At 33.4% G+C, this 16059-nt stretch overlaps 2 protein-coding genes across 8 annotated transcripts in view; both read right to left on the bottom strand.

The window, feature by feature from the left end:
- The window catches only part of LOC149774560 (uncharacterized), a 59820-nt gene extending 51058 nt beyond the window's left edge, over window positions 1-8762 (bottom strand). The window contains exon 1 of the mRNA XM_089945019.1: window positions 8380-8762. Within this exon, the coding sequence (XP_089801145.1) occupies window positions 8380-8762 (383 nt within the window). The remainder of the gene's footprint in view (window positions 1-8379) is intronic.
- Window positions 7705-16059, bottom strand: part of LOC149774557 (uncharacterized) — a 164827-nt gene continuing 156472 nt past the window's right edge. For all 7 annotated transcript variants that reach the window (XM_089945067.1, XM_089945069.1, XM_089945066.1 and 4 more), the window contains one exon: window positions 7705-14372. In XM_089945067.1, coding sequence (XP_089801193.1) covers window positions 14355-14372 — 18 coding nt within the window. In that variant the 3' untranslated portion in view covers window positions 7705-14354. The remainder of the gene's footprint in view (window positions 14373-16059) is intronic.

The following is a 16059-nucleotide window of genomic DNA, read 5'->3' as shown; positions in this document are numbered from 1 at the left end:
ACCACAGCCCAGCTACCTCGAACAAATTAGCTCTTGAACTTAGGCACAATTACGCTGTTTTTTCCAGAATGCTCTAAAAACTCATTTCAAACAGCTCGACAAGCTTAAGGTACAGCTTTTCATAATTTCCACAGCCTGGACTTTGACACTGCCTTTGGTTCTTCTCTTGTGACCCCCTTGACGTCCTCCCAAATAGTGATACATTCATTCTACGAAGTGATGGGCAGTACCCAACAACCCTGGTTCCACTCGGGAACGGTGATTTTAACTACTTTGTACGGCGGATGGTGAAACATTCTCTAAAGGCCATCAGAGGTCTGTCACGGGAACCTGGAAGTATGGGAGAGGTGCGTCTACGGAAATAAAAGCAGCCATCCATGACGTGGTCTTCCTGGAGAAAAACCCTCATTCGCGTGATCATCCTAATGTACAATAATGGAGGATATATTTGCATAATATGGAACTAATGAAATAGGCCAGTGGTTGAGTTTCTTGTCCAGAATATAAGAAAAGTCATGGCTGTGTGTTACGCGAAATTCTGGCCATTTCATCACCCTTACATCGGCTGGAACTTGTTATGGCCTACTCATATGCGACCCGACGTTATGAAGTGAAATGTACTCGAATAAAGTGTAATTTCTGCCAGGATAGGGTCGCAAGGATGGTGGCCATGCACGCGTCGCTCATCTGGCCGTCCAAAATCAGACGCCCACTCCGCACCATGAAACCTTCCTCTAGGTTCATATCCAGGAGACCTAATGTACCGTCTCCTTCGGCGCAAAACGTGCAAGACATAATCAGCCGTTCAACATCAAACTCATTTGTGACTTCACAAAAGCTGCGGAACCAGTCCTGATCTGAGTTTATATGGATAGGCGCGTGATGTAGCTCTATCTGGTCGATATCAAATCGGACCTTAGCTCCTCCGGCGGATAAAGTTGTTCCCTGTTTCATGTGATACTCTTTTTTTCTACACGGGCCACTCCCAGGCGGTCTCTTGATGTCTGAGGCTACTGCAGTGCTTCGTGACTCATGTGGTAATGAGCTAGACCCAGTTTATGCCGTTGTGAATGTGATATCTAAATACTATGCGCTACACAATGTATCTCTAATGGGCTCTATTATATATCATACAGATATATTTCCCTAAAACGAGAAACTCGGCCATCACTAGTTTGAAATGTGCTCTTATTGTGTGGGCTAGCAACTTGCCTCTTGTCTTGTCGATAAAACATGTCAGACACAGCCGCATATCTGTTCGTGTCGTCTGTCTATATGAACGGTACCATACCGGTAGCACTTGCCTTTTCCTCGTCCTTTGCCGGTACATCTAACAGTATGTTATATCTCACATCACCCCGCATAGTTCTGTTCTTCCCAGAAAGAGAATGTATACCAGCAATTCACACAACTACTTAATGAACTATACATTTTGTTCGTGAAGAAAATATTTATCATGAATAATTTTAATGCATCCATAAAACCTTCAGCCAAGGAGAATTGTCACAAAATTAATCCTAAACCAGTTTAAAGCGGAATGTTATGTTTTCACCACATGTACGAAGTTAGAACAAGAACACTATAACACAGATCTTGAAGATTCATTTCCACAGAATGTTCAGTTGACCTCTATTATTCTTTACAATCAGCTTCGTGGTAGTCATCCTTGGAGGAAAGCGTGTTGCTATGTAACAACTACTGTCCTGCTAGGACAATGAAATGTTCAGAAGGATCAGCATTTATAGAATGTTACCAATAATACAGAAAAACAGACGGAGGAAAATAAAATCAAAATTCAGTGATGATTCAATGCCTGTGTAAGTAAAGCGAGATTAATATGACATTACAATGAAAGAAATAAAGATTTTGGAGAAAAATCAGAAACGAAAATAAATTTGCGAGAAAACAATAAATAAAGGACTAAGCTGGAGAAGACACGCTAGTTTCTTACAATCTACAACTGGCATTGCTCAAAACCTTATCATTCATTAATTCACTTCAGATTTAAAACAAGGAAACCAATATGCCTATGTATCATTGTGCTTATATTTTCAAATTATTTGTCTTCACAATCTCCACAATCGTCAACCATGTTTTAGTTATTTACATTTTTCAGGTTTTTTTTAACAGAGGAAAAACTAATAATTTAGAGCAGGATAGAGCACGATTTAAAAAATATCGAATCATTCGAATTAAAACAGTAATAATTTCTAGAAGAGTAGAAACAGGAATAAGACATAGATATCGAAAATGGAACCAACAAAAAGATAACTGGTACAAACTGAACCTAAAAATGTTCTTGGAAATAACGGAAGAGCAACAAAACAAGAAGACGTATAAAAACTTTGTAATATCACAGCTGCTAAATCTTTGTCAGATGCCGTAATGCCTAGAGTGGCAGATAAGTGAAAGATGATTATATGACGCATACGTGGAATTAGGTGATTCACAAAATTTAAGTTAGGCCTTATCTCCAATGAGTGGATACTGGTCACTTGCAAAAATAAAGCTAAGAAAGACAACATAATGCAATGACGTCGTAATTATATTTAAAGAATGCTTAATACATAGAACAGCGTATTATCTAAAGAGGATGACGTACACATGTTGCATTGTTTTCATGCATCTGTAGATTTAGTCACACTTCCTATTAAAATACAGAAATAGCTGATTATCACGTAATATGATTAAACAGGAAAGTTAGATCAGTGGAAGATATGTTTTCTCCACATGCACAAAGATGAAGCAAGTACACTATTCAAGATTTCATCATTGATCAAATTAGCAAACATAAATGATTCAACACTTTCTTATGATATTTTTTTATCTCTTCCTCGAACATATTTTAGCAGTTTTACATTTTATGCTCGCTATTGTGTATTTAGTCATTAGCGATATTATAAAAAACGATAAAAATCCATCGTCTTCTAAATGAATTTAAAATGGTACACGATTGTATCGACCCTCGCCCATCTCTCTCTCTCTCTCTCTCTCTCTCTCGTGCATAAGGGAGAAAATACATTATTCAGTTATTCTGGGAAGTCTGTGGAGTAGGCGAAAAACAGAAAACTGAAATTGCACCAAGTAACCTACAAGAACCTGGGACTTCGTAACTGTTAAGCTGTACATGTTCCATGGAATTTTAAAATACTGTTCAGAATAACAGGGATACAAAAGTTACAATATCCTGTCCAGAGTGTACGGTACCTTTATTGTTTAGGAGGAAGGCACATACTGTTTTATCTTTTACGCTTGGTTTGTTTTTCTATCTTTCCTCGTAGTCTATAAAACCTATTAATAGGGCTGTGATATATATATATATATATATATATATATATATATATATATATATATATATATATATATATATATATATATATATATATATTGATTTGCTGACATAATTAAAAATAAAGATTGGATTCTATTAAATTGCTCATGATACACTCCAAGATAAATGTGATATGTACATATGTTGGAGTTTAGTTGACTTAAGATCGATGTGATAAATATATTTTGATTTCGTTGTGATTTGTTATCTAGATTTTAAAAAATCCTATGTATGTATATATGCATGTGCATGTATGTCTGTCTGTATGCATGTATGCATGCATGTCGGTATGTAGACCTATATTCCAAGACAGATGTGACATGTATATATGTTGATTTTATTGTTATTTGCTCAAATTGTTTCAAAGTAGATAAGATACTTTTAAAGTTCTAATGATATACTTAAGATGGGTGTGATCAGTATATTTTTTTTCATTTCGTTGTGATTTGTTATCTACATTCTAAAGTTATAATTGATATTCTTATACCTATAATTTATTAGGATATTTTGCGTTCAATGATTTTTATTACTTAGTTTGCATTTTTTTTAATAAGTAAATTAGATTTGTATTGGCCATAATAATAAATCTAAGATGGATGTGATATGTATATATTATGAATTGTTTTCAACATTTAAAGTTGTGGATGATAATTGATAAAAAAAATTAATATTTTTTTTTATTATGCATGTAAGTTTGATACAAGTTAAGAAAATACATTAAGTCTACTTTGAATTAAAAAAAAGTCTGAATTGCCATTGAAACTACTTTATTTTTTCAAACATGAATGCAAATAGCAATTGTTGGATACTTTCCAAGAAGTTTTAAATAGATACTAATATTTTATATTAACGAAAATAAATAACAAACATTTAAAACAAGTTCTAAATTTTACAATATTTTAAAGGAAGAAAAAAAAGTTTCTAAAAAAAGAAATTACCAAACTTTTAATTTTATTTATACTACTGGTACTTCAATTAAGACTATTGTTACTAAGGAAAAGTAGATTTTATCTATAAATTCTTTCATATGGCAAAAGATTCAGTGGAGTAGAATGGGATGTATTAAGTAATGCTTCCTTGGGTTGACTGACTGGGAAGGGTTGTGTAGGAGTTCATAGTGAGAATGGGTCATATCTATTAATGTTTCCATGGGTTGGCTGACTGTAGGCATGAGTAGGAGATCATATCTATAAAAAATAAATTTGGTTTCACATGTGGAGCAAAGTATAAATAGTTGATATCCATCAGTGTTGCGACAAAAATAGATAATTCACTAACACAGTCTAATTGGTAGATTTGATGGTAACAGGTTTACCTTGTATAAATCTGATTTGGTCTCAAAACAATAAGAAGCAGTAAAAGAATGGAAACATAAGTGATAAACATACATCACAATGGTGGTATGAGTACTATACTTGTCTTTGTGATCTTTGCTTATTAATACATCACACTGAATAAACATGACACTTTTTGGTTCTTGTAGCCAATGTATTATTCAATACCGCTTCCAATGCAAGTAAATTTAAAAGTCGACATGATAGATATATCGGTTAAAAAATTTGGTTGGTAGATTTTATTTTGGTTACGTTTATTGTTTATGATTTTGATTTACTCTTAAATACACCACGTAATCGAAATGCTAATCCACGTCATATCCTTAAAAATGCTGTCACATGTAATTTCGTTTGTGCGCTTTTATTTATTTAATATTTCTCCTTCAGTAAACAAGACAATTTTCTCCACTTTGGTAGCCAGTATAATTCACTAATACCACAAACAATCTTCACAATATAATTAAGAACGTCGATTTGCGCTTGGGCCATCTCTTCTAATAGTAATGCTGTTTCAAACGGAATATTGATACACTTATCATAACACGCATTCTCTATAGCAACACCTCTTCACCTGCCAACAAACTTAACCGATATGTCGATATAAAATATCTAGGATTCATTCATCCATACAATGATAGACTGTATAATGTTTTTGCTTCACTTGTGAAATTCCTTGTTATATATATTTGTTTATTTTAAATTGTTTTTACTCCCTTTCATGCTATTGTAATGTGACCATGTTTACTGGATTTGACATTGTCCAGAATTTATTTTTAAAAATTTGTTTTATTTTTTATTTTCGATGTAAACAATAATAGAAACATTGTAATTAGTCGTTGACCGTGTTTCAAAATCAATGACAGTTTTGGTAAACAACTTCTTTTATACTTTTTTTTAAATTCTCTTTCTCAGAGTAAGAATCATTGAGTCAAAGTCATACCTGGACTGTGTGTCATTAAGCATGTGTCAACTGGTACACAAACATTTTTTCTCCAAAAACGTTGAACCTTTGACCCTCATCCAGGAATCTGTTTTGCGTTTTAATTTGGTGTATAGCTTATGTTCTGATAAAAGCTCTATCAGTCATGCTTTAACATCTGATGCGTTAAGTTGTATTATGTTGTGACAAGTTTGGGCTGAATTTTATTTTCTTCAAATTATTGAATTCAAATGATTATTTTCTTTGGAGATATAAAAGTGCTCTGGTATAATTCTTGGACAAAGACAATCACTGGAATTTATATGGAATTCAAAACTGGAATAATATTTTTTGTGATTCAACAAGAAAGTGTTGACATATCAGTACAACGCTGACTATTACTGACGTCATCGCATTCCATCTTGAATTTCATCAGGATTTGAGCTGAGAGTCTATTAGAACTTTTCATTAATAGGACTTGTGTTTTTTAATGTTTGATTATTTTTAAATTTAATTCGTAAAACCGTAAGTTCTTTTTCTCATTTTTCACTCTGCATTCAAAGGAAATATATCGTTAAATTTGAAAAAGCTTGTTGTCCTCACTCTTTTCTGTTACTTATTTTATGAGCATAGACTCGTAAAACTTCATCCGACAATTCATCAAAATGGCCGCTTACTTCTTTGCAGTTTACTTGGCATGACCTTTGTTTAAACTCACTCCATCATAAAGATCAGAATGCATGACCTGAATTCATGACCTTTGTTTGACCTCATTCTATAATACCTCAATACTTCAGCGGCAATTCACCACCTCTTTATCAGTCAGCACATTTGTCACTCCTCAAACACTTCTTGATAGTTTCCATGTCTTCAGAATTTTGCTATGTACTATATCAAAGCTACAAAAACTAAATGGCACTCAACCAAATGCAAAACAGTATAAAATTCTATCAGAGGTCTTATCAGCATGAATGAACTGAAATGAATCTTGCACTCCTTATTGTGAAGACGAAGACTTCAGGTACTTTACTGGATGCATCTAAACTAGCAGGTATGTAGGTTTCCAGGTCTAGGATTCACATAGCAGGCATATAGGTTTCCAGGCCCAGGATTCACATAGCAGGTATGCAGGTTTCCAGGCCCAGGATTCACATAGCATGTATGAATGCTTTCAGGCCCAGGATTCACATAGCACACATGTCAATTTGCAAACCAGGGATTCACATCCAAGATTTTCTTCTTGAATCTAGACTCTTCAACATCCTATTTATTTTCAGTCCTTTGTTACCAACTGAATTTATTTCTAAATTGTTAACCAAAATCATGAATTGAGGAACTCATAATAACTTGAATGTTCCTGATAACTTTATCTTGAGGATTTACTAAAATATTTGGGGAATAGATACATATATGTAGATAAGCAGAGAGAGAGAGAGAGAGAGATGGATAAGTAGATAGAATACTTCTTTATTATAATGCTGTCCATGAAAACCATTGAGAATAATGCTTTATCAATTGGGAAATACTTATAAAATTTAAATTAAAACAAAAGTTAAGTGATTAAATTGCAGTCCAAATTTAGTTAAAGCATCTCCTACAACAAACTAGATCTTACATTTCAATGACTGTCAATAACTTCAAAATTTTAATATGTACATCAAGACTGCTGACATTCTTGTGCCAGTAGTCCTGAGCAAATCAAACATTTTGCTGGTAAATTTAGACTGTGTTACCTGCCCATAATCTTCCTATAAAAAAAATGTCTGGATTTTTTGTGCAGTTTTTCAATACATGTAATGACATACAGACATGAAAAAGTTCTCATGTATGTTCAATTCTTACCAAACAATGATATTTGATATCTTATTGTCCAGACCTAAGAACAGTAAAACATTATGTAGCTCACAACTGCTAACATCTCTTTTAAATGATTACAGTAAACAATTTGGTCTCTGAAACATTATATAGTTTTGTCTCACACATCTTGAGTGACATTCCATGAACCTGTCTTCTACATCTGATAATTTACTAATTTTCTGCCCCATCCATGAGCTTTATGTCAAGTCAGAGTCACGACTGACAAGCCCAAACAAGAGAAGAAAAAAATTCTAAAAGGCAAGTTTGTTTACAGCTTTTAATTTACAATATTCTTTCTTTTGCAATATTCACTGAAGGAATAATAACATGGCCTGCCAAATACATTTATTTTACTCATTACATATGATTACCAACCAAAATAGATTATTTAGGTACAAACTGGAGCAATGAACTGAATTAAAACAAACTCTAATTATATAACAAACATTTATTTGCGCATGAACAGTCGTATTCTATTTGTTCTGATTTAGCTGAAAATTTCTAGTTATAAAGAAAACAAGATATATGACACTAATAAGAGTCCCATTTAAGATCTGCAGTATAAATAAAATAAAATTTTAAAATTGGGAGATAACTCTAAAAGTATGATTGAAAATGACCAACCTTATCTGGGATATACTGTCTTGTGATGATACAAACGCATACCATGTCTCATGAAAATATCAAATGGTTCTGGAGATATTTACCAAACAAAAATGGTATAAAGACAGACAATTTGTCCCCCCAAAAGGGGGCTGGGGATTACTTTTAACTTGCTGATCAGAAAGACTCACTTGAAAAGAAAATGTATTTTACTGATACAAAAACATGCCATTTCATGCAGATATATCATAGGGTTCAGAAGATTTTAACTAAACAATATTAATGTATGGATGGACAAAAATAGAGAGACTCCAGTCTGCAGGGATATTGCAAACTGTCCAATATTTCTAACAGCTTTCTCATAAACAGGTTGTACTACAAACTGTTCACTATTTCCAACAGGTTTCTTATCAATAGGTTGTATCATAAGCTGTCCATTATTTATAACAGGTTTCTCAAGCTGTACCATAAGCTGTCCACTATTTCTATAAAAAAATTTCTCAAATAGGCTGAACCATAAGCTGTTCACTTTTCTAACAAATTTCTCATAAATAGACTGAACCATAAGCTGTCCACTATTTCTAACAAATTTCTCATAAATAGACAACCATAAGCTGTCCACTATTTCTAACAAATTTCTCAAACATAGGTTGTACCATAAGCTGTCCACTATTTCTAACAAATTTGTCAAACACAGGTTGTACCATAAGCTGTCCATTTTTCTAGCAGGTTTCGTTTGAACTGACTGTTATGCATTTATCTTAAGTTCAATATAACAAAATGTTAGCTTTGAAAAGTCTCTGGTTTTTAAAATCAAGAACAAAATTAACCTGAAATTATGAACTGGACTGTCCATGTTGTAAAACTTGTAAAACCTGGGAGAAGTAAAGTGCGTTGAAGCTTTTGAAATAGACTGCTTCCAGGATCAATATTTCACTTCTGTCATAGGAAGTAATCGTAAGTTCTTAAATAAAAAAAACATACATATCCGACTGAACATGTCAAAGTGATGTAATTAAGAATAAATATGAAATATATGGACAAAGACATCATACATTTCACACCTTTTCATTTACCATTTTACAAATTTAATAAGCATGTACATAAACATAGATATATGTACAGATAGAAATAATCTCATTAACTATAAGTGATAAAAGTGATATAACTATAACTGTGTTATGGTACATATAACACAAATAATCTGCAACAATGAATCTCCCACTCCAGTCACTCTCTCATATTATGATTCATGAACAGTATAGCAATGATATCACAAGCATGTTAGCAGTAAGAAAATAATGTGGCATTAAATACGAATAATATTCCCCAAACCAAAAGGCAATAAATAAGATGCACCATCAAAAATATAAAAAAACAATGCAAATGTGAAATGGTTTAGCAGATGAATCTAGCTAGTGTAAAGTTGTGTGTACCATTTCTGTTATCGTTGAGTAAACTAGGAAAATAACTATCTTGTAATTTTACATTTGACTGAGACAGCAATGAGAAACATAGCACAAAACTGATGCCAGTTAGGACTGTATAACATCTGGCCAGTTATGGTAAGCTCTGTGTTTCATTCAAGTAAGTTGCATTGAAATGCATGCCACTTTTATGTTGCCATCTCAGTCAAATGCAAAAACTAAATATTGGTGTTCTTCCCATTACAAGTAATGCCTGAAACATATGATCATGTATAAACTGTACAAGCATCTGTCTGCTAGTCTATTTTGACAATATCAGTACTTGGGTATGATGATCATGGACTAAAATTAAAATCTGCAATCTTAAACTATGCAATACGTACTCATACCTACTTATGGACTCATCCATGTGACCTTTGACCTTGCCATTACCTTCAGATCAACAACATGCTATATATTTCACCCAATTCTTTATTATAACAACTGCACATACTATTTTCATATAAAGTGATAAATGTTAGTTGGATTTATCAATCAATGCTTTTACATATTCCTGTAAATAAACTCTATGAATACCGCTGTCACGCTACAGGCACAAACATTTGACTCCCGTCCTGCATAAGATTTATAATCTTTCCTTAATTTAAAGAATACTGCACGTTTCTTAAAAAATATCCCTTCTGATAAAGTTGGGAAATCTGGGCCAATTTTTAATTTTTTATTACTCTCCCACCTATAGTTGCCAATTTGTACAATCTTTGAAACCTAGAACAGTGACACAGTAAATATACATTCTGAATTCTTCATAATCAATGCACTCATGCTTGATGTTTACATGCATATTTGACCGTCAGGCACACTAGATGGTCTGAATGTAGTTACTTAAGTCCAGAAACTCCAAATTTTGTGTTTTACTGTAATGATGCTAATAGAGTACTTACATGTTTGTAACATCTATTCAACTGCACACAGCATAGACCTGTGTATAAGTTGCAGTAATGTACCAGCAAATCAGAAAACAATGAAAACCCAATCTGCAGGCACATTATGTGATGGTACATCTGGCGCTGCTTTCTTGAAACATTCTGAGTAAAAGACTCAGACTTCCGATCCAAGTCCCAAAGTTATGACATTCTTAACTTTTGATTAGAATCCAGCTATAGCCAAAGAATATTCAGGATTTCTTTAACTCTGGTTTCTTGAAGAGCATGCCAAATTTTAGAAGGACATGATGACACTCAAAAGTAATGTATCTAATTTATGGCTCTTTGGACTCAGCTTGAATTTTTGTTCCAAACGTTCTGATAATATTGAACCTTGCCTGTGACACAGCTGGGTTCATGTTTTGCAAAACCCAGCTGAAAAAGAAAAGAATCTTCAAATAAAAGAAGCTACAAGTAGCACAATTTAATTAAAAATTATGTCAAATTCTTACAAAAAGACTAATGCAAATATTTTTAAGCTGTGAGTAGGCATGCAAAAGGAATGCACACAAAAAACAATGACTCACAGAACACAATGTCTCGCCTATGAAGTGCTATGATATACCCCTCAGGATAAAAATAACTCCTAACACAATACTTAAATATACAGTGGAACACTGCTATAATACGATAACTGGTGTCCAAAAAATTGGATCACATTAACAGCGGAGTCACATTAACGTGGGGTTTTACAGTATTTTACTTTTTTCAGAGAACGTATTGGCACATATACATTTATTCATGTCTAATGTATATCATGAATAGGGTATCAACACTATGTACTATCATGCCGTCGTGGCATGCAATTCATCCATAATGCATGTAATTCCAATGAAAAATTGCAGACTTAAAATATTCAATAATTTTGTCATGAATCATTGTGTCTGATTCAACGTCTAATATATAGCATTAAGTATTAACATCGTTTACTTACCGTATGATCTCGTACCATCATGGCATGCAGTTAATCCATAATACATGTAATTCCATTGCAAAAATTGCATAAATATTGGAACTATTCAGTAATTTTGTCACAGATCATTTGCGTCTGAATTCAATGGGAAAAATTAACAGCAAAATTAGGTTAAGAAAGACGAAGCACATGTACAGTTCATTACGTTCCAGGCCCTATGAACAGTGTCTGAATAAATTTCATAATGCTAAAATTTTATCATATGCGTTTCCCTGTACCATTATCCATTGTAAATTCCCAGTAATTAACACTCTGAACCACTACAGCAAGAATAACTGACAAAAAACACATGCTTTCAGTGTGTATGTAAAACTTTTACTTCATATTTTGTGAATATCGAAATAAACATGTGAAAAATACTTTTATAAAGATTTTTAAGCTGAATGCATGTACAATTTCATACCCTTTCAATTTCCAGCTAATAAAGTGGACATTATTTACTGGCCAACTGATTGTGTCTAATAACACTGCCAAGCCCAGCAAACACGTTGCCAGCTTTCGTTTTGTTATGTTTATTAAATTGTGATAATCTTTTATCAACAATTGCATTGTTTGCTGCTTGGTTGTGTATGCAGTTAAAGAAGAAACACTTGTCAGCTATTGTTTGAGCAACGATTGTATACAGAATTAATTCAAGACAATCACAAAGACGACTTGTTGTTGTTGTGGGGTTTAATGCTATTTTTCAGCACATGATAGGCTTTGCATGGCGGCCAGTATTATGGTGGAGGAAGAACCCGGGAAAACCCCAGGAAGAACCATGGACCCACAAGAAGCTACTAGTAAGCTTTCTCACATACCCATATTGGCTGAATCCTAGACTTAAACTCACGCAGACAGAGGTGAGATGGCAGTGATCCGTAACGGAGAGCGCTTTAGACCACTCAGCCACTCAGGGCCCCTCGAAGACGACTTACTGGCTTTACTCATGGATCAGTAATAAGTAATATTTCCGATAATGTTTATTTTGGTATAACACTTCAAGAACCTGGTGCAATTGTTAAATTTCAGAAGCCATGCCACGATCGTGTCATATTCAAATTCATACATGATCTATTTCCCCAAAATGAAAGTACATTTTTATACACTATTTGAAGTACATTTGAAAAAGAAAAAAAAAAGTCATGTGCAAATGAATAAATGAAATTCTGTAAGCCATGCCACAAATGCATTATATCTGAATTCGCATTAACGAGGGGTGCGTTATAGCAGGGTCGCACAATCTTAAAGTTGATGATGCCACTGCTCGTTATCACCACTATAAAGTTCTACCTATATCTTACCATTTTACATTTCTTTAGAATACTTCAAACTCTATGAAAGCAAATAAGAACAAGAAATATTTTTTCTAAACTCGAGAGTGACAGGTATAGTTACTGCATTTCTTACAAAGTCTTTTCACTGCCAATAGCCAAGATAGGGCTTGAGATATTCAATAAAGCTAAATGTAAGGATTATATATGTACTAGAGTAGATTAAGTACATGTACTACAGTATAGATACTGTCCATGTATTACAGTGTAGATACAGTACATGAACTACAGTGTAGCCATTGTACAAGTACTACAGAGTAGATACCATACATGTACTACTGTGTAGATACTATACATGGACTAGGGTGAAGCTAGTACTGCACCCTGTACATGTACTGCAGTGTAGCTACAACATATATACTACAGAGTAGCTACAGTACATGTACTACAGTGTAAATACTATATATGTACTACAGTGTAACTACAGTACATGTACTACAGCGTAAATACTATATATGTACTACAGTGTAACTACAGTACATGTACTACAGTTTAGATATTATGCATGTACTACAGTGTAAGAACAGTAATGTACTACAGTGTAGCTGAAGTACATGTACTATAATGAAGCTTGAGTACATGTATTACAGTGAAGCAACAGTATATGTACCAGTGTAGCCACAATATATATACTACAGAGTACCTACAGTACATGTACTACAGTGTAACTACAATACATGTACTAGTTTAGATATTATACATGTATTACATTGTAACAACAGTATATGTACCAGTGTAGCTACAATATATATACTACAGAGTACCTACAGTACATGTTCTACAGTGTAAATACTGTATATGTACTACAGTGTAACTACAGTACATGTACTACAGTTTAGAAATCATAAATGTAATACAGTGTACTACAGTGTAGCTGAAGTACATGTACTATAATGAAGCTAGAGTACATGTATTACAGTGAAGCTACAGTACACGTACTACAGTGTAGATACCGTACGATGTACTATAGTGTATATACAGTAAATATACTAGTGTAGATACTATACATGTACTATAGAGAAGATACATTTGTAGTACATACTCTTAAATTCTAATAGCCTAGGCTAGGTCCAAGATATAAAGCTAAATGTAAAGATTATGTGTCCTACACGATAACTATAGTACATAACCTTGAATACAAATAAAATAAGATACCAATGCTCAATATGAAATCCTATAAAACAACAACTTCTATATTGACCTGTAAGACCAATACTCAATATGAAATCCTATAAAATTACAACTTCTATACTGAACTTTAAGACAATAAGATTGTTAGGATGCTGCAATGATATATCTGTTTAAAAGAAAGCTCAATATTTTATTATCTCTATATACAAAGTTTTTGATAATGACAACAAATGTATTCACTGTAATGTGTTATGACAATACATGATTTTCAAATGATAAATCCGATTCTGACACAGCTGGAAAAGGGCTCATTAATCATATTAAAAGGCAAGCCCATGTGAAAAAAGTGCTAATATATTAAAAGCATGGCCCGATGCCAAACGTATGCTATAGGCTTGGCCACATGCTCAAGGATTAGCTGAAAGCCAGGGTTGGTGACTGATATACTGTTGGCAGGGTGTTATCACTACTGGATAGCTGTGATCATGCAGATGTCTCAGTCTGAAATAAGCAAAAAGATACAGTAAACCCACAACCTTAAAAGCCAGAGGTGCTTGTGGGCAGAACAGAAATAGTAAGAGTTACTTCCCTTTGAGCCTCATGTCAAGTACACATCAATAACATGACAAATGATTTAATCTAGCATGAAAACAAAAACTGATGAAAAAATCCAATGGAAAATTTCTTCTACAGAAAAATTAACATTTCTAGCTTCATTTTAAAATATATCTTGCAAAGAAGATACACTATTTAAAGGAGACAAGTACAGTTCTGTCCACAGGCACAATTCTTAAATATGGTTACAAGCAATTCCCTCTCGACGAAGATATGTGATATAAATCAAACATTATCCCAGTTTCTTCCTCTGTCATATTATGTGGAAAGTAACCATGAATCTTTTCTATTACTTTGTCCTCTTCCAGTTATGACTGATTAAACCATATTTTCATAAAGAGAAGTCTTTTCTGAGGTAGGAGGTAAAACAGTAATGCTTTAAGGTATCTGTAGTGTAAAGCATGCAATAAAAACTAAAGGATATTTTTGGAAAATTAATCGGTACTCAAAGTCATAGAAAAATCCTTGGTCTGGTCAACTGTGTGAAAACATCCTTAACTCATTAACCCCTGGAGGTTTTTGTCGTTTTTGCCTTTTGTGAGTAGGAAACACATTTTGTGAGCTATTTCTGAATACATCCTAATACGACTTTCAAGAGATTTTCCATTAGCCTAATGCCTAGTTGTGTTACAAACATCATTTTCCATTGATTATTTTGCTCATGCATGAGCAGAAGGGTAAAAGTTTGAGTTCTTTTTTTCTTTTTCTTTACTTAACGGACCCATCATTTTCGTATCGAGACCACTGTTTTTGTTTTTTACAAATGCCCACCTTATCCTACTTTTTGCAAAGGTTCACCTATCTGTGTGCAGTTCAGACCAGGCTGCCTTAGATTTGAGGCCAAAAAGTCTAAAATCCAGACAAAAGATCAGATTATGACCACGGGCGAATTTTGGGTGGAAAAAGATCGGGTCCCAAAAATTATTTTCCCTCTGTATTTTGTAGTGCAACTAGAACTTCCCAATTATTTTATATCATTGTAGAGATACATCTGTCTACCTTTCTATAATACCACCCACTTTAGTGTATCATACATGACATTGATACTACAGAGCTCGACAGTAGGCTACTACCTCCTGCCACATAAACGCGGCACCAGGGGTTAATGAGTTAAAGGTTATATGATCCATTTTAGGATTTTTCCAGCCCTGACCATGATACAGAAATATACTGATATATACATTGTTCATACCTCAAGGTATTCTGTTAGTTTTATAAATAACATATATACATGCCAATTTGCTTCACAGAAGGAAATTTGTCTTGTTGTAAGTGGAGTCAACATGTGTGGCCACATTAGGTGACATGTTGTGATGAAGAAAACTAAAATATATACATTATTTGGTTCAAGTAATCTTTTACATTTTAATGTTGGGAAAATAAAAACAAAAATATTAATAATTTGTTGATATCCTAATTAAAACTGTATTCTGACCTCAACATAATGATAAATGATACCACAACAAATAAATGACTATAAATAAATACACCCTGTATTTTCATTTTATTGTTTTTATAACTTTTCTTTTATTAATATCACCACATGCCTGATATTTTTTCTTTATCTTATTCA

This window comes from Sinohyriopsis cumingii, unplaced genomic scaffold (genome assembly GCF_028554795.1).
Source record: "Sinohyriopsis cumingii isolate HCF-2022 unplaced genomic scaffold, ASM2855479v2 utg000198l, whole genome shotgun sequence".
In the NCBI taxonomy this organism is placed as follows: Eukaryota; Metazoa; Mollusca; class Bivalvia; order Unionida; family Unionidae; genus Sinohyriopsis; species Sinohyriopsis cumingii.
Note: the sequence above shows the minus strand (reverse complement) of the source record. Positions and strands in the feature narration are given on the sequence as shown.